At 36.8% G+C, this 24996-nt stretch overlaps 1 protein-coding gene across 1 annotated transcript in view; it reads right to left on the reverse strand.

Annotated features, from left to right (window-relative positions):
• LOC150090977 (uncharacterized) overlaps window positions 1-24996 on the reverse strand; it is a 52115-nt gene that overhangs the window by 14377 nt on the left and 12742 nt on the right. The window contains exon 3 of the mRNA XM_090380910.1: window positions 12016-12158. Within this exon, the coding sequence (XP_090237036.1) occupies window positions 12016-12158 (143 nt within the window). The remainder of the gene's footprint in view (window positions 1-12015; window positions 12159-24996) is intronic.

The raw sequence follows: 24996 nt of genomic DNA on the forward strand, positions 1-24996 counted from the left end.
AGAACGGTCCATTACAACTGTTAGCTGGCCAGGAAACAGCCCAGACCTAGTAGTAGTAGTAGTAGTGGTGGTGGTGGTATGTGATGCAAGAAAGCAAGTGTAAGAGCTTATGCAGCATTAGCCAAAAAAAAAAAAAAAAAAAAACACACCATTCCTTCCAAATGCCTGTCCAGTTCCACCTTAAATTTATTCAGCCTATCGACTTCCACAACGAAAGATGGAAGTTTGTTCCAGCAATTAACCAACCGCTGGCTAAAGGCAAATTTCCACACATCTATTCTATATCTGTCCTTTCTTAATTTGAATTTATGCCCCCTTAGGTTCGTAATCTGAACAAGTGGAAGGATCCCATCAGAATTCAATGTGCTCAACCCATTCAAGGCCTTATACACCTCAATCAGATCACCGCGCAGGTGCCTAGTCTCCAGCCACTGCAATTTGCAGAACTTAAGCTTCTATTGGTAAGAGGATCTCTTCATTCCCCTCACCAATCTTGTTGCCCTTCTCTGTACACGCTCAAGTAAATCTACATCCTTCCTAAAATGAGGCCTCCAGACAGGTACGCAGTACTCAAGGTGTGGCCTGATCATTGCTTTATACAGAGGGATAATCACCTCCTTTTCCCTGCTAGCAAAATTCCTATATATCATTGACAAAACCCCATGACCTGCCCTGGCAGCCTGTCTGCATTGCTCAGAAAACTTTATATCTGCCTGCACAATTACTCCCAGGTCTTTTTCATTTTCTACCACCTTAAGTGTAGTACCACACAGTTGGTACGTTTCTCTGGGGTTACTTCTACCCATATGCAGTACTTTGCATTTGTCAAGGCTAAACTTCAGTTGACACTTCTTAGCCCATCTGCCCAAATTATCTAGATCCTGTTGCAGTAGCACACTGCCATTACTGTCATTAACAACCCTGCCAACCTTTGTATCATCTGCAAACTTCTACATTAAGCCTGATATACCTTCATCAATATCATTGATAAACATACAAAACAACAGTGGACCCAACACCGAACCCTGTGGGACTCCACTAATAACATTAGTCCATGAAGAGCAGCACCCATTGATTACCACCCTCTGTCTTCTCCCACTTAACCATCCTTTTATCCATTGTAGCAACTTACCCTTAATACAATTCTGCTCCAATTTTTACAATAGTCTTTCATGCGCAACAGTGTCAAAAGCTTTCCTGAAATCAAAATATATGATATCAAAATTATTTTTTGCATCCAGTTCCTTTGTAACCACATCATAATATCCTATCAAATTTGTCAGACAAGACTTTCCCTTAACAAACCCATGCTGTGTCTGAATTATTGCTGCAGTCTTGTCTAGATGATCCTGCAATGCATCTTTAACCAGTGACTCCATTATTTTACCCGGAACAGAAGTTAAACTATCTGGTCTGTATTACTCGTGTCACCCTTCGATCCCCCTTTGTGAATTGGCGATACATTTGCACATCTCCAGTCCGTGGGAACCTCCCCTGAGTCCAAGGATGCTCTCATAATTATGGCTAAGGGTTTGCTTAGTTGCTTTGCCACCTCCTTTAATATAACTGGATAGATCCCATCCACCCCAGGTGCTTTTCTTATGTTTAACTTCAACAATTTCTCCTCCACTTTGCTCTCAGTTATTACAAAATCATTAAGTATCCTGCTACAATTTGATAACCTTCTGCCATTTTCAAACCTTAATAATTCCTCATGTGTGAATGTAGATGCAAAATACTCATTCAGTTTGTGTGCTATCTGAGCAGGATCATCAACAGTTGAACCATCGATGTCAAGTGGACCAATCCGATTCATCCCCTTCCTTTTAGAGTTTATAGAAGTAAAGAAATCCTTGCTGTTTTTCTTAGCATCTTTTGCCAAGGATTTCTCGTAATCTGCCTTCGCCTGCCTAACCTCCTTTGTGACCTGATTACAGACTAGCTTATATCTGCCATAGGCTTCTGAGTCGCTTGATAATTTATATGCATCCCATGCATTTTCTTCCCTGTTACGAGTCTCATTAGTTCATTAGATAACCATTTAGGCCTAAACCTTGAACAATATTTCTTAATAGATATGAAACTTTTAGTAACATCCACAATTAATTCCTTGTACGCTTCCCACTTAGAATTTACTGTTGGTAACATCATCAGTCGATCCCACTGTACCTGAATCCTATAGAGAACTGTTGGCATCGTGTGGAATCTGCAGTTGCCAGAAAGAAACCAAAGTACCCTTCGTGAACTTCAGGAAGTCATAATTCGTGTTTATAACCACGAACTATCAGTTGATTATCTTCAGAAACTGATCTTGTCAATGCCTTGACGGTATGTGCTGTCATCAGGGCCAGAGGCGGTTCAACTAAATATTAGTTTGCACCTGGTAAACCTTTCATTTTGTTTTTCATTTAAAATGATAAACTGAAGCAAATTGAGGGCTTCAGATAACATTTCAGCCAAAACTGTTGTATAAAGGTTGCAAATGCTCATTTTGGAATATTTTGAGAGCACCTGTCAAATATTACTTAGCTTTGCCTTAAGTATTAGTAAATATCTTTTGTTTGTATTTCGATTTGTGATGCTAGTCATTAATGTAACATACCATCGCAAAAAAAGGGTTAGAAACGTGAAATTCCTAGGTGATGCACTTTCTTTGAACACCAGTGTATATATGTTTTTTTCTGATGCACCTGCATGATGGCAGGATCATTCAGGTGCATCAAATATCGTAATTCATCTAGATTGCTTCTTAGGCCTCTACAATTCCACCGAATGATTTTCTGCATTATTTTGGTTTAGGTTAGGTGGATTAGTCTGACCGCTTTATTTTCCCTCGATCCTGTTTATATTTCTCTCATTTTGGAAATACTGGATACCCAATATCCATCTCATCATCAGCATGTAGCAGAAGAATTGTATCTTTATTATCTGACTTCTCGCCAATTTCCACACTTCAATCAGTTAGTTTATTCTGCGTAAGATTTGCACCTTTCTGCTTTGTTAACGTTCCTGACTTCGTGGCATTATCTTGGTGTGGCTTGGTTGGCTTTATAGTACAATTTGATGTACTCTTGGTCTTTGTTGGTGTCAGTATCTCACCATCCATGAGGAAGGATCTGGCCCATTGAGAAAGAGATATTTTAGGACGATGAGAAAGAGATATTTTAGGACGAATTGTAATATCAGTCTTTGTTGAAAACGCTTTAGTGTTTTTGACTGCATTAGTATTAGTAATGGATATATGGTACAAAGAAGCTAAGGCTTATGCTGCACCAGCCAAAAAAAAAAAGAAAAGAAAAAAATGAGTAAAATAATAATAATAAAAAATTTAAATAAAATAAATAATAAAAGAAGAGGAAATAGACAAACCATGCATTGGGGAAACAGACAAACCATGCATTGGGGAAACAGACAATTTGGGGAAATTCAAAAGTCAACTATCCAGCTGACTTTTGAATTTCCCCAAACCGTCAGCCTCTACAACCCATGTAGGTAACTTATTCCAATAATTTATAACTCGCTGGCTAAAATAAAACTTCCTGCAATACAGTCTAAACATCTTCCACATAACTTGAATTTATGGCCGCTACTTCTAGAATCATTTACAACTGTGAAAAATTCACCCTCATTCATTTTACTTTTGCCTCTTAGAGCCTCAAACACCTCAATCAAGTCTCCTCTAAGGTGCCTTAGTTTCTAAGCTGTACAACCCACATATTCGAAATCTTTCCTCATATGGATGCCCTTTTGCCAATCTTGATCTTGAAGGCGAGTTACCCTTCTTTGGACCCTTTCAAGAAGCTCAATATCTTTTTTTAGGTTTCCATACTTGAACACAGCTTTCCAAGTGCAGTCTAACAATAGCCTTATATAATGGAATTATGAAGTCCTTATCTCTACTAGCAAATGTTCGATAAATCATCGCCTTCCTTGCAACCTCTCTACAGTGCTTGGAGAACTTCATGTCTGACAGCATTGTAACTCTCAAGTCTCTTTCTTCCACTACAGTCTTTAGTTCAACTCCACCAAGTGTATAAGTTATTTTTGCATTACTGTTCCATAGGTGTAAGACCTTGCACTTTTCTGGATTAAAGCACTATATCCCTTCATCAATATCATTTAAGAAAATCCAAAATAACAGTGGCCCCAATACTGAATCCTGGGGAATCTCACTTCTTGCAATAACCCAATCTGAGGAATAACCATTTATCACAACCCTCTGCATCCTTCCCTGAAGCCATCCTTCATCAATATCATTTAAGAAAATCAAAAATAACAGTGGCCCCAATACTGAACCCTGGGGAATCTCACTTATTGCAATAACCCAATCTGAGGAATAACCATTTATCACAACCCTCTGCATCCTTCCCTGAAGCCATCCTTCATCAATATCATTTAAGAAAATCAAAAATAACAGTGGCCCCAATACTGAACCCTGGGGAATCTCACTTCTTGCAATAACCCAATCTGAGGGATAACCATTTATCACAACCCTTTGCATCCTTCCCTGAAGCCATCCTGCTATCCGTCTAAGGATTTTCCCTGTGAATCCAACCTGTTCCAACTTATAAAGTAACCGCTCATGTGGAACTAATCCATACTAATACTAATGTGGAACTAATACTTTGCTAAAATCTAAATAAACAATGTCAAAATTATTCCTTAAATCCAGCTCGTAAGTGACCCTGTCAAAATAGTTAACCAAGATTTGTTAAACTTGATTTTCCCTTTACAAAACCATGTTGCACATCCTTCAGAATTACATTTCTATCCAAATGATCCTGAATTCCACCCTTTATCAATGCCTCCATGATTTTCCCTACTACTGACTGACTGATCTTTGACTTCCCTACTACTGACTGACTACTTTGACTGACTGGTCAGTGATTTCCCACTGCACTCTTAGAACCCTTATGTATTGGAGATACATTGGCACTTTTTCAATCCAACAGAATCTCTCCTGAGTCCAGTGACACTCTCATAAAGGCGCCTCCGTAGCCAGGTGGGCAGGAGCAGCAGTGCGTAGCACACACTTCTTGATTAGACTGGGGTTCAAGCCCATGCCCACCAAATACAGAGGATGCGGAAAGGTCAGTGAATGACCACCGCATATCCTCGGAGCAATATGGCCTTAATTGCTAATGCTCCTAAAAACCAAATAACAAACAAACAACGCTCTCATAATTAGCCTAAATGGTTCAATGCACTCGCTTGCTGCCTCCCTTAAAATTAAAGGGTACATGCCATCAACCCCAGGAGCCTTACTTGCCTGTAGGCTTGAAAGATTTTTCAAAATAATCATGTGAAATTTCAACATTTTTCAACTTCACTCCCATAATTTCTCATTGAAGTAAAGGGCTTTTCTTCTGTAAATACTGATGCAAAGTAACTGCTGAGTTCATCTGCAACATCAGCAGGGGTATCTAATACTATCCCCAAGTCCATTACATACAGGTCCAATCTGGTTTGTCTTTCTCTTCTTTGCATTTATATATGTAAAGAATTCCTTATCCCCACTCTTTGCCAGCAATTTCTCATAATCTGCTTTTGCCAGTCTAATTTTTTTTTAAAGGACTATTACAGATCAATTTGTAGCTGTTATAGGCTTCAGTACTTTTTATTGCTCTGTAACTTTTTCATACTGAATTTTTCTCCTCAAATAATCTGACAACTTCATTATTCATCCAACTTGGAATCTTCCTCATAGAGTATGTTTTTTAATGGGATATAAACATTCAGGGTTTTTGTGATTAATGTTTTAAAGGTCCTGAAATTATAACTCATTCCTTTGTCTTTAACTACTGCTACCTCTCTTTTCATCATTCACCGTAGAACTCTGTCACTTCCTGCTACTGGTTCCTGTACTGTTAGCACTATTATGTCATCTTGTTAATGGGCAATGATCAGGTCTAGAATATTCTTTTCCCTAATACTTTCCCTGACATGTTGATAAAAATCTCAATCATCTAGTTGATTTAAAAATTTTGTCACCCATGTCGAGTTTCCTTCCCATTTGCTCCAATCAATTAAAGGCAAATTAAAATCACCCAAAATAAGACATTCACACTTACTTTCATTTGCATGTAGAGGCTCTCATCATAATCTTTACAATCACCTGGCCTGTAGATTTCTCCCACTCTCATTATACCTTTGCTTCCAACTATTTCACACCATACAGATTCTATACTAGCATATGAATCTGGGAAAGCTTTCGTCACACTCAGGCTTAGAATATGATTTGGGAGGTATCAACTTTTAACATCTGTTTTTGTGCTTTTGCTATTACGAGACATTTTTTTCTACCTTGTACTTCAGTATTTTCTTACCCAATTTTCCACGATTCATATGTTCTGGAATATGCAGGGTGAGCACCCTGGCAGTTGGGACACTTTGGTATTGCTGCTGTGCATTCAGTTTGGGAGTGGCCTGGTGAGCCACACAAGGGGCAAATGGCCTTACCTAGACATGTTGTTTGAGAATGTCCATACTTCTGACGTTTAAAGCATTTAAATGGATTTGGAATATGTGGTCGGATCTTCTTGTGGGTGTAAGGACACTATCCTGTTTGGTCATTATTCTTTTGGTACTGATGACATGTTGTACCTTAAGTTCTTCAGTAATTTCTTCCTCAGGAACATTAAGGAGATCTCATTCCAAAATGACCATTTTGAGGTGTTTAAAGTTCTGTGTGGGGTTATAGAAATGGGAAGGCCTCCAAAGGTCATTTGCTTCAGAAGCTACCTAGAATGATTGGGGCTAGATGTTTCCAAAAGGAGATCTCCCGAGGAAAGTCATTTCACTATTTTAGGAGTATTCGTTACAGTCTTTATGCTTTTCTGCACAAGAAATGGAGATAAGCTGCTAAAAAGTTTTGTTGATAAAGAATGTAACATTAAGAAAGCAGGCAGGTCAGGTGAAGAATTTTCTTTTTTAATTCTTTTTGGTTGAGATGATTCATGTTTATTATAGGAGCATGCAGGCTCATTCAGTGAGTTAAGGGGTCCATGTTTGCTCCTTTGTACCCTGAGTATTAAATTTATATTCATGTTACCAGCCCCACCATGTGGAGGCAGAAACAGTGCCATCAGTGTTCAAGCAATAACAAGTTAGTGGTTAGTGCATTAGAGAAGTTAGTTATATACAGGGTGTTTCAGTTAAACGTTTCAGAACTTCTAAGAGGGGTAGGGTACATCCTGACAACTCGAAATCATATAGCAATGTGGGGTCGGAAATGCTTTCCTGAAGCGGTATTGAACACAGAAGTCGTCGTGCAGCACAGATTCGATTTTCGGTCAATGAATGGGCCGGTATTATGGGAGATCACCTCATCGGACCTTACCTTACCGTGTCGTCTAACCGGACCTATCTACTTGATCTTTCTGCAGCAAGTATTGCCACAACTTTTGAGAGATGAACAGATTTCTGCATCGACGCAACACACAATGTGGTTCCAACACGATGGAGCCCCTGCCCATTATAGCGGAGATGTTCGTAACTACCTGGATGTCACATTTGGTCAACAGTGGATCGGACGTGGTGGTCCCGTGCGTTGGCCTGCTCGGTCACCCGACCTATCATGTCTTGATTTTTATTTCTGGGGTCATATGGAATCGCTAGTTTATGACACCCCTGTTGACAATGCTGAGGAGCTGGTTGCAAGAATCGCAGTAGCTGCCGAAGAAATTCGAAATTCGCCTGGAGTATTCCAGAATGTTCGGATGTCCATGCGTCGGAGATGTGAGGCGTGCATTGTAGCCCGTGGAAGAAACTTCGAACACTTACTTTAATCCATGTACCTTTTGCTTCTTTTCATGTATTATTAAAACGATTTCTCACTTACGGTCTCTTTTCTTTATGGTGCTTCTGTGTACAACACCGCTTCAGGAAAGCATTTCCGACCCCACATTGCTATATGATTTCGAGTTGTCAGGATGTACCTTACCCCTCTTAGAAGTTCTGAAACGTTTAACTGAAACACCCTGTATACAAAAGAAAGGTATCTTTTCTTTCTTGGTAGGAAGCTTATGTCTTTATTTACAAGGAATCAAAAATAAATAACTTTGTAAAGTAAACAATGGTGAGAGTCATATTGGCACACCAGAATAAACATGTATGAATAAATTTGATGCTAATTATCAAGATACTGAAAATATTCTAATAGAATGCTGAGGGGGAAAAAAAAATATATATATATCTCATGTTCAACATAAGACCCTACAGATATGCTGGTGAACTTCCTTAAAACATTCAAAAAGTTTCACTGCAACTTGAAGCAGATACATTTTTTTTTTTTTTTTTTTTTTTTTTTTTTTATGAAAACCCCAAGCACGAAAGGTATCAAAACCTATAGTACTTAGTACCGTGCATGGGTTGAAGGAGAAGCATGGGGAGAGGGGGATGCCGAAAACTTTGCTCTAGAGACTAAACATGGGTTTCACCACTTCAAGCCTCCAATAAGCAAAGTGGTAGTATATACACAACATGTTTGCTTTTTCTGCCAATATGATTTAATTTAATTTACTAAATCACCTTTAAACATGTTGGTTTCAGACATTCATGAACTGGCGAATTAAAAACTCACACTCATGTGATTCTGAATGAAAAATTCAAAGCACATAAATTGCAGAGTTGCTTTGTTCTTGTGCCCAAATTTCTGCCAGTTAAGAATGCTTTAAAGTGATGAACAAGAAGGAACAAAGGATGATGTGCAAAATTTAATAGAAAAGCTTAAATGTGACAAAGAATTCCAAACCACTGCAGCTATATCAAAAAAAAATGTTTGTGAGGAAAATGTGAGCAACAATGACCAACATATAAGAAAGAAGCCGACCGGGCTAGCCGAGTGGGTAAAGTACCTGCCCGGCAACCCAAATCGATTCCCGCCTCGGGCTTGGATCAAAGTACTGAAAAAACCTTGGGAGGTGCAATATGGCCACAGAAGCCGATGCGCCAACAACTACCAAATCAAAAAAATAAAATAAAATAAGAAAGAAGCTGAAGATTTTGGATTTCAGCACATTTTAAGATGCGGCGAAGGTAAAGAAAGCCAACACGAGAAGGACGAGAAATGTCAGATAACTTACGCAGAAAATTAGTTTCCCGATAAGGCACTCTAGCACTGCTCACTCGGTAAACAGAGAGTAAGTGTTATCGGTCTGGAGCAAAGTCGAGAACAATATACTGATTGACAGGTAGGCATGGCAAACGATGTGCTGATTGGTGTGTGAACACAGCACACGATAACATCGGTTTAGTATCACTCAGAAACATTAATGGTAACTTGCCCTAATGAACGCTTTCCATAATGGTTAATAAAGGTCAGGTTACCTAACCTTTTTTCTTTAGAATCAGTCATATTTAGAAATACATTCATAAAAAAAATTTTTTTGACTGTATTTTTATTTTTCTTGTTTAATAATAATAGTGAAAAAAGGTCAGGTTACCTCCACTTGAATCCCATGGGAGCTTGAACCCCTCCCGAAATGGAGAGGGTAACCTAACCTTTATTTCTTTAGACTCATAGGTGGACTAGCACATAAATTGTTTATTAACAAAATATTAATTTTTTATTACTGTACTTTTATTTTTAAAGATACTCGTGCAGATACACATGTATCATAACATAAATCAACACCTCAATAGCTATTCACTATATAAAGAATCTTTCTTTCTTTTCCTTTATTTCCTAACCTACCATTTAAAGGTCAGGTTACGAAATATAACAAAAAAATAAAGAAACCTTTTTTTTCGTAACCAAACCTAAATCAACAATATAGTAAAAACACTCATGAACTCCAAAAATCTGCTTTTAATAATGAGAAAAAAACATAATCAGTTACATAAAAATTAACAGAACGAAACTTTTATTAATTTAGTTTTCATCAAAAAATCAACCAACGTTTTATTTTCCTTACAACTTTAAAAGATTCATCGCTACTATTACCTGTTTACCGTTCATCACAAAACTATTATGCACCATTCTTTACTTATAAATACACATTATAATGCCAACCAATGACTACACAGTAGCTTGTTATGTCATGCCCACCATCAATCATTTCATTGTTTGCCACACCTACCTGTCAATCAATATATCCTTCTCGATTTCGGCTCCAGACCGATAACACCTACCATCTGTTTACCGAGAGAGCAGCACTAGAGTCCAGTGTTGTGAAACTAATTTTCCGCGTAAGTTATCTAACGTTTCTCATCGTTCTCGTGTTGGCTTTCTTTACCTTAGCCGAAGATGCAACTGAGCAGTCGAATAGTTAGAAGACGAAATTGAGAAATATATGAATATCAACGTAGATTATGTTGAACTTCATGACTTATTTGATTGGTGTAGAAACAATGGACAGGAATTCAAGTTTCTATCGAGAATTGCCAAACATGTACTTTGGGTACCTGCCACCAGCAAATGCAGTGAAAAAAATTTTATTGCAGCCAGGTTCGTTGTGCAGGAGTGTAGACCCTCTCTAAGTAAGAAAAGTGTTGATTCCATTTTATTACAAAACATGGAACAAAATGTACCCAAAGGATGTTTAGCTTAAAAATATGTCAAATGCAGTGAGTTGACAATTTACTTAACCCTTCATTGATTCACCTTTAAATGTTTACAATTCTATTTTTACTTTTAAATAATTTTTTTATGGATTTTTTTTAGTTTTTTCACCCCATTCTGAAATACTCTCATCTAAAAGCATTGCAGAATACAAGTATGTGCTTTTAATAGTCTATTGATTAACAGTAAGCTTTGTACGTAATGATTTCAGATAATCCACCTGGGACCTCAACACCACAGTTCTCACATCACTAAACTGTATTTTTCATCACACTACTTTAGTCATATGCAATTTAGTAAGCTAACCCTTAACCCACACAAATTGTAGCTTTCAATTAGTTTATGTTTGTATGGTTTCCCAGTTGAGATGCTTTTCCTTTATTATGTATTGAATGAATATATATTTATTTACGTTGCACATATGAATAGCTTGCATTTCATAAATCAGTGTTAAGTTCTTTTTATTTTTCTAAGAATTATAATAAAATGAAATATAGGTCAGTGTGTCCTTTCGTAATCATCAGTATATCTTCATGTTTCACTTCTGCATTTATTTACAGTCACAGTACAATGTTCAGAATGGTGCCTAATGTTTTTAATTCCACGATACAGATGAGGATATACCGTCATGATTAATACACAAAACTGACAGTTCCTTATAAGTGTGGAATCATTAGCTTACTATGTGGAATGATCCTACAAAATTGAATAAATTGATATATACCAGTTTTGACCTAAGGCAGTGGTGTAGTGCAATTAATGTCTGCTAAACCTTTAGCACGAAAGTGGAATGAGTCAATATTCATTTCATTTGTATGTTACATCCTTAAAGCATACAAAAATAGGGAAATTAGGAATTGTTATTACCTCAAAGAACAAACATCAAGGGAAGTTATAAATAACTTTATTAATTACATGAAACATGTGATGTTGGAAATGGTGGTTTGTATGGAAAGGTACACCATTTGATAAACAAATTAAGAGTATTGGATGGGCTTGGTGGGCTGCTCTTCATGTTTCGGCTCGACTCAGCTAAGGGCCAGGTACAGGTCAGGTGGAACTGCCTTCAGGTAGGGCCAGGTAAAATTATAAAATTTCGGCCTGTGCATTCCTCTAGTTCTCACCCCTGAATTAAAGAAGTGTTCCTTCCCCAAAACACCACTTTCCTATTCCAACCTAATGATCAAGAAGTCATTTTCATGTTTAAGCAGTATTTTTTTGAGACCCAATGTCCAGACTACTGCTGCTACCAACATTGAGCACAATTACAGCAACAATACATTTTCAACATTTAACTAAATCAATCACTGCAACTAAATAAACAAGCTATCCAAATCTTCATCTGGAAATGAACAAAGTAGTTACAAGTTTTGGAATAATATTAGGCATAACAAAACGCTAACACAAAAAAATAAAATAAATTTGGCACAATAATAAAATACAATGCAACTTACTTTTCCTTGTTCTTGATGCAATAAATTTACGTCTTTCCTGCAGTTTTTTGCTTGTTTCATCTACACTTTCAAATTCCGGAGCATAGCATGTATGAAGAATACCACCAAAAAAAGACTTGTCATCCAAAAGTTTTTTTGCTGTTCTGAAATCAGAATACTTTACTATACAATATGCAAAACAACACCATAGAGGGGAAACATATTTAAAGTATTTAAAGACAAAGGCCTCATGCTACGAGGTAGAAATGCATGAGGCCTTTGCCCTTAAATACTTTATAGTCTATATCACTATGTACCATCAGGCATCTCTCATATTGTGAAGTTATACTTAATAACTGGGTTGTCACTATTGCAACACCAGGGTGCCTGCCCACCCACCGAAGCGAAGCCAACAAGCTTTGAAACGGTGCCGTCTGGGTGGTGGTGGTGGTATCCGCTGAGAATAAATAACAATAGTCTTCTCCACTGGTGAAGTGTTATTTATTCAAGGTAGTACAATACCATGGCAACTCATTGTGAAGGCAGTCACAATATGAGATATAACCAAAACGATGCCAATTTAATTAATTAATTTAACTATAGATAGCTATGTTAAAATGATGCATTTGCACTAACCTATATATTAGTCACACTCTGCTTTATATCAAAATGGACTTTACAAACTTTTTGGACCATGGGCAACTTTACTTACTTACTTTCTTTACTTACTAACTTACCTTCATATAAATTACTTTTCAGGCTGTTTTTCAGTGATTACAATACAGAAGGGAAGATCAAATTAAATTTTTTTTTTTTAATCAATAACTAGTATTTTCTTATAGGAGTAAAGAAACACAACAACAAAAAAAAAAAATTCAGAGGTGTAACCACTTCAATTTTATTACAGAGACCTGTTCACAATTTATGTTATATATTCTAATATTTTTTTCAGAAAACAAAAAAATTCATTGGTGTCTGCACCATTGCAAATAATACACTGTAGTGTCATTGGTTCTCAAAGATTTGTCAGGAAAAGCAGGAAAGATGTTCTGTCCTGTTAGATTAGTAAGGGCAATCAATAATATGTTTGACTGTTAAATGTGCTGAACAGTGTGGACAACTGGACAATGAAGAGGATCCTCTCCTGTGAGTCAGGTGTGTGTGTGTTTTCTATTTGTGGCCATGTAAGTACCACTTCTCGTTGCACTGTTTTGGCACTAGAGTGCCAAAGCTTTTCATCCTGTTTCAGTGTGCCATAGCTCTTTCCACATGCCTGGAACCCATTTCCCTTTTCATTTTCCTGTCAGAGATAGGATGCCTGTACACCTGCTAGTCTGCAATGGACATCCCCTATGAGGAGACATCCATTTCAGACTAGCAGGTACTATGAACAGGATGCTAACTGATCTCAATTGGGTCAATGCAGGACCTCCTGTTTAGTCAGAATAGGTACCAAAGTAGCATATTCTTCTAGTTTTCCCCCTTTGAGTTTCAATGGGCTGTGGCACAGGGCTACACAAGTATGGTATTTAATGCCCACTAGGTATAGGCATTGGATCCAGTGACTCTGATCTAGAAGACCAGAAGCATTTCTGGGAGGTCCACTCACCATGTAATGGTACCCAGATCAAGGAAGTCCATGGAAGAAGTGTCTTCAAATATGCAGGATACAGAGCTCAGCCACTAGGTACCTTAGATGTGTATCTGAATGAGTCTTATACAGCTCTCAAAAGGAATTAAAATGAATGAAGTCAAAATTTTAATAGTACAGCGAAGACTTGTTCTGGGATGATAGAAATCTCGGATAACAGAAAACACTTTTTTTTCATCTTTTTATAGTGGTCTTTGATTTATTTATTACTTTACAGTATTTTTTCCATAAATGAAATAAAAGTATGCATATAAAGATTTATTTAAAATTTTTATTAAACAAAAAAAAAAAAAAAAATAAGAGTACCAGCATGTATAAAATGTACAGTATACAGAATATGCATAAGCCTAAATTAATAAAGTTATAATTATTTATTTATTCATTGTTTTTTAAATATGAAAGGTATTAGAACCTACAATACTTAGTACCATATAGAGGTTGAAGGATGAGGAAACAAAAGACAATTGCTGATATTAGACTTGAATTTCTGCAGATGGTGGTTTTTAGGAAATATATTGGCAGGAAGGTTGTTCCAGAAAGCAGAAGCAGATAAATGAAAAAGTTGGTTCTGTGAGTCTGGAGATGAAGAATTTCCTTGATATCAGCTCAAATTTAATGAATTGGTGGTGAACATTCCAGGAGTACAGGCTGTTTTCACCTTCTGGCTTCTAAAACCGAAAGGTGAAATTTAGTATACTATCATCAACAAAATTATGGACAGGATTCCAAGTCAGTGGAAGAAGTCATTAATAGACAAGAGAAAAAGACTGGAAGAAAGAACTAAATCTTGGTGCACACTATTCTTAGCAGAAAAGTTAGAAGACATCTACCATCACCAGCAGTAAACAGTTGGAAGGGAGTGGGACAACTGGATACCCAATTGCAAAAAACAGTCAGCAAGATATAAGATGGGAACTTAAGACCTTTATGCCAAACATGATCAAAAAGACAGAAATTTTATGCTTGGGTTTTTGACAAAATTTTTCCACCAAATTTTTCCAAAGATAAGCAAGATAAGTCAATAGTGGATCGACACTCATGGAATCCACAATGTCAATCACTGATGAAATAACAGGTTGAGAGAGCTTAATATGTTTGCTGCCAGGAAGCAATCTTGCATCAAAACAAACTGCAATTTTTGTGTGTTAACATAAATATACATCCATTCAATTGCAGTCAATAAATGAGCACTGTAAGATGAAAAGTACATGAAATGAACTGAGCAATACCAGTTGACTGACTGATTTATGAGTTCTTGGTGCAAGAGCTACTGGGGCTAAAATGCAACTTGAAGGTTTTATATGGCAGTTCTGTTCGTGTTCGTATTTTGTTGGAAACAATTTACAAGGATCAAGGAGTGTGTATAGTTTAATACAGGGATAACATTTGATTTCATATTTAGTTATAGAAGTTTATTTCCTTGAGGAACTGAAAAACATCTTTTATATATTTTTCCTGTCTTCCAATATGGTTTTGAGAGTAAAGGAGTGATACTGGGTTATTAACTCTTTAAAGCAGTTTCGGCACTTGGCTGAAAAAGCTAAACAAGTAATTAGTACATGTTCCACTGTTTGTTGTGTATGGCAGGTAGGACATAGAGGGGGATCCTCTCCTTGCAAGAGACAAAAGTGGCTGAAATGAATGTGTCCTATCCTACAAGTATCACTTCATAATGTTGTATGCTGGATTTCCATGGTTGAAGTAGACTTTTGGTTAAGATTTGCCACTGTTGTTGCCAGCCACTTTTATCTCTTGACAAGAGAAAAAGACTGGAAGAAAGAACTAAATCTTGGGGTGCACTATTCTTAGAAGAAAAGTTGATTTTTCTGCTAAATGAGTGCTAAATAGCCATTGGGGCTTTCCGTACCTCAAGCAGACAGAGCTGCTAAATATTGCTGTTAGCTTCTTTAGCAACTCTGTCTGCTTGTTTGTTGCCATATATTCTGACATTATTATTATTATTAGCCATAAGGTACAAGGAAGCCTGAGGCTTATGCTGCACCAACCAAAAAAAAAAAAAAAACATCACCTCGCTGGTGCCTACATTGGTGACATTTTTACATTGGTGAAACGTGTTTTCCCTTCACTGAAATCTTCAATCGTATAAAATACAAAGAAATTTTCAGAATCTTCTCTTCATTCCTTTTTTTAAGCTTTGTAAACTTGTTACTCCGCGCAAATCGTGTTAGTTGCAATTTGTGTGTTCCTTTAAAAAATGTTATGCATGCAATCATGAAATTTATAATTAAAAGAGAAGATTATCTTGGAAACAAACGCCTCTTGAAACATTTCTGAAGACGACGACTCCTTGTGCAACAAACCAACGAGTGTCGTGCCAACAATAAGTGATCAACAAGTGTGCATTTAGTCAATGATGATGAAGAATAAACATTCTTTAACATTTGTAAGTCATAAATAATTTCTCTATTATTATGATTTGCTTGATTTTACAGGCTACATTTTCATTTCTTTGGATAAATCAATCATTGTTTAAACATAAACTAATTAGCTAACTAATTTCATTGTTGAGAATGTAATCCCTATTTTTAACCTTATGTCTACAGGAAATAAATTCCCGCTTTACGAGTTTTTGCTTTACGAGCGTGCCCTAGGAATGAATTAACTCATAAAGTCGAGAACTACCTGTATTTTCGACTGGAATGTCTGTCCTTTCAGCCTGAATTCAGGATCAGGATGGAGATTCCTTTTTCTGCAGAAATGTATATGTGGTCTTTTGTTCTGAAATTCTATATCCATTTCTTTCTGTCCATTTTATGACTGTTTATGGCTATTTGTAATTGCCATTCTATTGTCCTCATATGTTGTGCTTGATAAGAAATGCTGAAATCATCAGCATAAACAGTTGTGAACATGTTGTTTGGTATTTGTTCTATTATTGTGCTGAAGTGGACTGAAAAAAAGTGTGGCACTTAGTATGGATCCCGGACTCCTTCTTCCTGGACAAATGTTTTGGTAAGTGTATTGTTAATTTGAACTCAGAAAGTTCTATTCTTAAGAAAATTGCATATGTATAGGGGTCCTCTAAGTCCAAGTTGATGTAACCTTCTAAGAATACCATAGCACCATGTGGTGCTGTATGCTTTCTCAATATCAAAATTAACCATTAGCATTAGTAGAGGCATATGATGCAAGAAAGCAAGCTTATGCAGCATCAGCCAAAAAAAAAAAACAAAAAAAAAACACTCCCATTTCATCCCTCCGTTCATTTGAAATACTTGTCCAGCTGAGCCTTAAATTTATTTAGGCTATCGACTTCCACAACAAGAGATGGAAATCTGTTCCACCAACCAACTACTCGCTGGCTAAAGGCAAATTTCCGCACATATATCCTCAATCTGTCTTTCCTCAATTTGAATTTATGCCCTCTCCGGTGATTATTCTGAGTAAAAGGAAGAATCCTATCAGCATTGAGCATGCTCAAACCATTCAAGGCTTTATACACCTCTATTAGATCACCTCGCCGGTGCCTAGTCTCCAGACACTGTAATTTGCAAGATTTAAGCCTTTCTTCGTAAGAACAACCCTTTGTTCCAATCACTAATCTTGTTGCCCTTCTCTGTACTCATTCCAGCAGCTCTACATCCTTCTTGAAATGAGGCCTCCAGACCTGTATACAGTACTCAAGGTGTGGCCTGACCATTGCCTTATACAAGGGAATAATCACCTCCTTATCCCTGCTAGAAAAATTCCTATATATATCATTGACAAGACACCATGGGCTACTCTTGCAGCCTATTTGCACTGCTCAGAAAACTTCATATGTGCCTGCACAATTACTCCCAGGTCCTTTTCATTCTCTACCACAGTCAGTGTAGTACCACAGAGTTGATACGTTGGTCTGGGGTTACTGTTTCCCATATGTAGTACTTTACATTTGTCAATGTTAAACTTCATTTTCCACCTCTCAGCCCATCTCCTCAACCTTTCCAGATCCTGTTGCAGCAGCATACTGTCAGTAGTGTCCTTAACAACCCTGACAACCTTTGTATCGTCTGCAAACTTGGACATTAAGCTTGATATACCATCATCAATATCATTTATAAATACAGAAAACAACAATGGACCCAACACTGAACCCTGAGGGACTCCACTAATAACATTAGTCCACGACTTGACTTGATGTTTTTAACCATGACTTGATGTTTTCTGAGAAAAGAATGTTTTACCTGGTTTTCCGATTATACAAGTACATCTAATGTAGAGTGATTTTTCCGAAAACCATATTGTGCTGTATTGAGAAGATTATTATTTTCTAGGTACCCTCTTAGTATATTATTGACCATTTTCTCAAGGATCTTGCCTAAGCAGCTAGTCAAAACTATAGGGCAATAATTCTGTGGATCTGATAGGTCTTTTCCATCTTTCAGGAATGTAGTATTATTGCTTGATGCCATTTGTCTGGAAAAGTATTTTCAAGGTACAGGTAGTTCTCGACTTTACGAGTTAATTCGTTCCTAGCGTGCGCTCGTAAAGCGGGAATTTATTTCACATATATATAATGTTAAAAATAGGGATTATGTTCTCAACAATGATGGATTTATCCAAAGAAATGAAAACATAGCCTGTAAAATCAAGCAAATTATAATAATAGAGAAATTATTTATGACTTACAAATGTTAAAGAATGTTTATTCTTCATCATCATCGACTAAATGCACACTCGTTGATCACTCATCATTGGCTCAGCACTCATTGGTTTGTTGCATAAGGAGTCATCTTCTTCAGAAATGTTTCAAGAGGCATTTGTTTCCAAGATAATCTCTTTTAATTATAAATTTCACAATTGCATGCATAATCATTTTTTAACGGCACACACAAATTGCAACTAACATGATTCGTGTGGAGTAACAAGTTTACGAAGCTTAAAAAAAAAAAAGGAACGAAGAGAAGATTCTGAAAACTGATTTGTTTTTTATACAATTGAAGATTTCAGTAAAGGGGAAACACATTTCACCATAATAATGTAAAAAAAACCCACACAATTCCAGCTATCGGAATTGTGTGGAATGCAAGAAGATCGAGTTTACTACCCGTTTATAATTGCTTGCAGTAACAGAAAAACCCAATAAACCGGAAAGCGCAAATTGTTTTACGGTCGTGACTTCCAGAAATGTGTTTTAGAAAAATACCACAAAGGCCTTTTATACAGCCTTAAGGTCATGCTCGTAACCTTAAAAATTACATTTTAGAGAGAGAGAGAGAGAGATAAATAGCTTAGTTATACAGCTAAAATTTCAACTTCCGAGATCTTGAAACAAATTATCAAAAAACAATATGTTGTTGGGTTCTCATTACGATATTTTAACGATATGATGGTGTCTCTGGAACAGATTAATATCGTAAAGCTGGGTACACATACATACCCAGCTATGCACGTAGTTTGAAATGCGGTATTTATGAATGTTTAACTTTCATTTTTTGCAATTCATGTTCATATTTTCGATTTTGTTGATACTTTGGAAAAAAACTCGTAAACCCGAGAACTCGTAAAGTGAAAACTTGTAAAGCGAGAACTGCCACTGCCTGTACATCTTGTTGAATAAATCTAACAGGGCTAATTGAGATTGTTCATCTAATTGTTGTATCATTGTATAATGTATTTCATCGGGTCAACTGCACTGTTTCATCTGTAGCAGAGTTTGTTTTAGTAGTTCTATTGTGAGGGGCAAGTTGTATCGTTCGTTATGATTAGTGGAAAAGTTTAGTTTTGTTTTCTTGGCCTCATTCTTGTAAGTTTTGAAAGTAGTTGGGTATGTAAAATTAGCAGAGACATTGGCAAAATTTTCACCAAGCATGTTGACAATATCTAAGGGATTTGTGACCAACTGCCCTTTCCAATTCAGTAATGGGGAAGGATTTATTTGGGAACAGTTTGTCATCTTTCTGATCTTCTTCCAAACCAGTTCCACACCAGTTAAGTGTAGCTGGTGTGGAACTGGTTATAGTGGATGCGAATTTCATCCAAGTCGGTTTTTTGTTGATTTTATGTACTTTCTGATCTTAGCTCTGACTCTCGTGAATTGGATTAAATTATCTGTTGGATTTTGGCAAAAGAGGTTCCAGGCTGCATTTCTCTCTTTTTTATCTTCCTGACACTCGCTATTCCATCATGGTCATCATGATTTTGGATACATTCTAATGTTATATGAGTTTGGGTATTGTCTTTTCAGCTGCTTGGAGAATGCTAGTTTTGACATAAGCCACTGCTGCTTGCACTGATTCTTGTTTAATAATATTGCAATCTAATTTCATTATTGTCCTGAAAGTTTCCCAGTCTGCATCATATATTTTCAAATGATTTTCATTATTCATGATTTTCACCACTTCATGATTTTCAAAAATATGGGGTAGTGGTCACTGCCCAATGGATTCTCATACACGGTCCATTGAATCATCAGATACAGTGTGGGGTAACAGATTGATAAGTCTACTGCAGAGCTGTTTTTTATGTTAGGTGGAAATATGTATGTGTACCATCATTCAGAATCATGAGGTCGTTCTCAACTATTATTTTCTCGATTTGTTTAACCTTCTGGTCTATTTTTGGATTGCCCCATAGTGAGTGATCCCCGTTTAGGTCACCTAAAATGAAGAATGGAGAGGGTAATTGGACAATCAGTGCTTCACAATCTTTCAAGAAGAGTTCTTGGCTAGGAGGTGGATATATTGAGGTTACAGTAATATCAATGCCTATTGCTAGACAGACTGCAACTGCTTCTAAGGGGGCACTCAATGGTATTGTTTGAGATGGCACATGTCTATTGACTAATATTGCAACTCCTCCTCACATTGTTCTCTGTCTTTCTTTGAAAAATAGTCTTCCTGTATCCATTTCTTCTTCAACAAAAATTTCAAGAATGGGGTCCTCTCTGGTATTTCCTACCTCAATACCATTTGTTCTGTAATCTTTGTTTCTGTATAACTTTTCTTCATTTTGTTTACTTTTCTTCTAACACTTTCAGTGTTATCAGGGGGAAAAGATAGAGGCATATTAACCATTTTTTATTGTTGTCTTTGTAGTGGAGAAGATTTGTAGAATTCGCAAGCCCATTTTGAGATTCTCTTGGGGGAATTGTGACATCTGTTTGTGTTCCACAGCATTTTGAATTAGGAAGTCTAATTTCCAGATTCTTTTTTGTTGTGATGACTTGAGCATACGAAAGTTTATTTTCTATGTTTATTGCAATTGCTTTTTTAGCTTCTTGATATGTGATTGTTTTCTGCTTTGTACTTTTGTATTCTTTTTTCCTTTCTATCTTAGATTTCGCACTTCCAGATTTCACACTCTCTTGAGTATGCAGTATGTTCCCCTTTACAATTTGCACATTTATAATTTCCAGCTGTGCAAGTAGAAGTGAGATGTTCTTGGTATCCACAGTTTGCACATGTCAGTTTTCCTCTACATACAGTCTGTGAGTGTCCAAACTTCTAGCAATTGAAACAGAGGATTTGGGATGTATGTTCTAATATTGCAATGTAGATATCCTGCTTTTACTGAACTGGATGGCTTCGGTATATTAAAAGTGAGTATCAGGTTCCTGGTGGGGGGTGATTATCCCTTCTTTTTTAATTCTAATTCTTTATACATTGACGACTCCTTGTTCCTGAAGTGGCAACAAACATGCTAATAGTACCCGTTAGTGGATTTTTCCATTAATTTGGAAAAAGCAAACGTAAGTGCAATGGGGTGATAATTGGAAGGGAGGAATTTGTCACCTTTTTTGGGGGCTGGTTATGAGAATTTCTAGCAGAAGAAAAAACACCAATGGAATAAGAAATGCAAAAAGGAGAAAGATCAGGAGCACAGGTTTTGACAACAAGTGGAGACATGCCATTAGGACCTGGAGCTTCTTATTATCGTGATTGTTCAGAATTATTCTAAAATCCTTCAGAAGGCTCAGGAGGCATCAAGTGGAATGTATTCAGTATGATAAGTGGTTTACCAAGATCAGCAATACAATTTGAAAAAAAAAAAAGGATGCTAATAATTCAGCTTTGTCTTTATCTGAGGATGCAATAGAACCATCCAGTTGTAAAAGAAGTGGGAGTACTGATGTATAGAAGCCGCAGCCAATAGCTTTGGCAAAGACCAGAATGCTTGACTACTTTTCCGCCATTATTAATCGAAAATGTAACTGTGCTGCATTAATTATTATACAATGTTCGAGTAAACTGTCTGTTACCTAACACTGTACTGGGTGATGACTAGACTTTGGATGTAACGCAAATATTACAAGCAATATACTCGATCATTTTTTAAAATGTTGATCTCGGAATTACATAACAAGCCACCATACTGCAATTACATTTGCGTGGAAGAAAATTTGACTGAGCATGGGAAAATTTCACAAGTCGGCATGGGAAACTTTTTAATGCTGTTTTGCTATTCTTTTTCCAGCTATCGACTACATCAGATGAAATGTTTTCGTTAAACATGCCAAATTTTTAATCTGTACACTGGTAAAAGAGCATTATAGTGAGTTATGACAGCAACAAAGTAAGATACAGGTTATAATATAAGAACAGCATTATAGCGAATCAGCATAGAGCGAACCACGTTATAACAAGGGCCTGCTGTATTTTGTTACAACCAGTCCCTTGGTCACTGCATCAGAGTAACCTATCAGATTGGTTAGGTTAGACAAGGCTCCCCCTAACAAATCTATGCTGTGATTGCAGTATAATTGCATTCCTATCCAGATGGTCCTACATTACTTCTTTAATCAATGATGCCATTATTTTCTCTGGAAGATATTGTTAAGCTAGCTGGTCTGTAATTACTCACATCGCCTTTTGATCCCCCCTTTACAAATTGGGCATACATTCACACATCTCCAGTCCATAGGGAGAACACAACTTGACCACATACCAAATTTATTTATAAAATCATACAACTTCCACTATAATTATATTAAATATATAAAGTTTTAACACTTCATTTGATCATATCAGCACACAAACCACCTTGATGGCACACTATTGCTAAAACTACACAAGTGTTTTACCACATGTAAAATTCTCATTGTAAAAGTTTTCTGTGAATGTTGTGCTATACTACTGATCAGTTTGTCATCAACCTGTTTTGATATTCATCACATATTGTCTCTGTACGCTTCTCTCATTGGTCTTTTATAACTGTGATTGGTAAGGAGAGTGGCCCTTAAAAATTCTTTGACAGGGTGGGTAGTTTTATATTGTTCTTAGTTCTAGACTACCAGCAAAGTGAATTAGAGGACCTGCCATCCTGTACATTTGATTTCTTTAAATATAAATCTTTAATGATATTATTAGTTTTTATAAAAATTAAGTTTCTTTTATTAATTTTATTGCTATATAAATAGAGCATATCATCCCTGGGCCATATCATATACATTAAATTCGAAATAAAAAACCTCAGAATAAAGTTAGCTTTTTTTTATGACTGACCAAACAATTACAGAAATACTATTCTCGGGTGTTTATTATGGCTGTATTCATAAATGAGAATAACTTCACAGAATTTTTAAAAATTTCTGATCTCAATACAGCGTTGCAATTTTTTTGCAAAATGAAAAGATTGAGAAAAACAGTTATTTCAAATAATGAGAAACTATGTTATGTTAGTGAGATGGAAAAGGGAATCAGATTGAGCCAAAAAGGCAGATTCGCTATCATAAAATCAGAGAGAGAGAGTTGGCAGCTATGTAATATTTAACAATTCAGGCTCTGGTTCAAAGTGTCCGAATTCCAAAAACAGTGCTACTGATGCAAAATCTCTCACTTCCAGTTTAGCTGCACAGTGTTTTAAAAATTCTCTCACTATTATTTTTTTCTTTTGCTAGCTGGCTCAGTTAGTAAAGACGTTGGTTAATAAAGCTTGGATAATTGAGGTCCTGTATTAAATAATGCTAAAACTGGAAGACATATATTCATACTATGACAGAGAGCAGTTACAGACTGAATTGTAGGAAGTCTTCTTTTAGTCAGCAAGATGACCATCACTGGAATAAGTTGCCTGCATGAAACTTGAAGGTGAGAGCTTCGTGCAATTCAAAGACCAGCTGGATTAGTATAACTACAGGAAAAGGTTTTTTTTTTTCTTTTTTGCATTAGCATTAGTTGTGGCATATGATGCATGAAAGCAAGCTTATACAGAATCAGCCAAAAAAAAAAAAAACCCTTCAAATTAAACCCATCCAGTCACTCCAAATGTTTGTCTAACTCAGCCTTAAATTTATTTAAGCTATCAATTTCCACAACAACAGATGGAAGTCTGTTCCAGCAATAAACTATCTGCTGGCTAAAGGCAAACTTCCACACATATATTCTACAACTGTCTTTCCTCAATTTGAATCTATGCCCCCTCAGATTCTTAATCTGAGAAAGCAAAAGTATCCCGTCAGCACTGAGCCTGCTCAAACCATTCAAGGTCTTATACATCTTGATCAGATCACCTCACAGGTGACTAGTCTCCAGATGCTGCAACTTTCAGAACTTAAGCCTTTCTTCGTAAGTGCACCCCTTTGTTCCTCTCACCAACCTTTCTCTGTTGCCCTTCTCTGTACTCATTCTAGCAACTCTACATCCTTCCTAAAATGAAGCCTCCAGACCTGTATACAGTACTCAAAGTGTGGCCTAACCATTGCCTTCTACCAAGGGATAATCACTTCCTTGTCTCTGCTAGCAAAATTCCTATATATCATTGACAAAACTCCATGACCTGCTCTGGCAACCCGTCTGCACTGTTCAGAGAACTTTAAATCTGACTGCACAATTACCCCCAGGTCTTTTTTTCATTCTACACCTTCCTGAGTGTAGTACCACACAACTGGTATGTTTCTATTGGGTTACTTCTACCCATATGGAGTACTTTGCATTTGCCAATGTTAAATTTCAGTTGCCACTTCTCAGCCCATCTACCTAACTTTTCTAGATCCTGTTGTAGTAGCATACTGTCATTAACAACCCTGCCAACCTTTGTATCATCTGCAAACTTGGACATTAAGCCTGATATACCTTCATCAATATCATTGATAAATACACAAAACAACAATTGTCCCAGCACCGAACCCTGGGGGACTCCACTAATAACATTAGTCCATGTAGAGCAGTATCCATTTATTACCACTCTCTGCCATCTCCCACTAGACCAGCCCTTTATCCATTGCAGTAACTTGCCCTTAATGCCATACTGCTCCAATTTATACAGCAGTCTTCCATGTGCAACAGTATCAAAAGCTTTCCAAGAAATCCAAGTATATGATATCAAAATTATTTTTCGCATCCAGATCCTTTGTGACCACATCATAGTATCCAATCGAACTGGTCAGACAAGACTTCCCCTTAACAAAC

Source organism: Mastigoproctus giganteus, chromosome 1 (assembly GCF_048544385.1).
Source record: "Mastigoproctus giganteus isolate SK-2022 chromosome 1, ASM4854438v1, whole genome shotgun sequence".
Taxonomy (NCBI): domain Eukaryota; kingdom Metazoa; phylum Arthropoda; class Arachnida; order Uropygi; family Thelyphonidae; genus Mastigoproctus; species Mastigoproctus giganteus.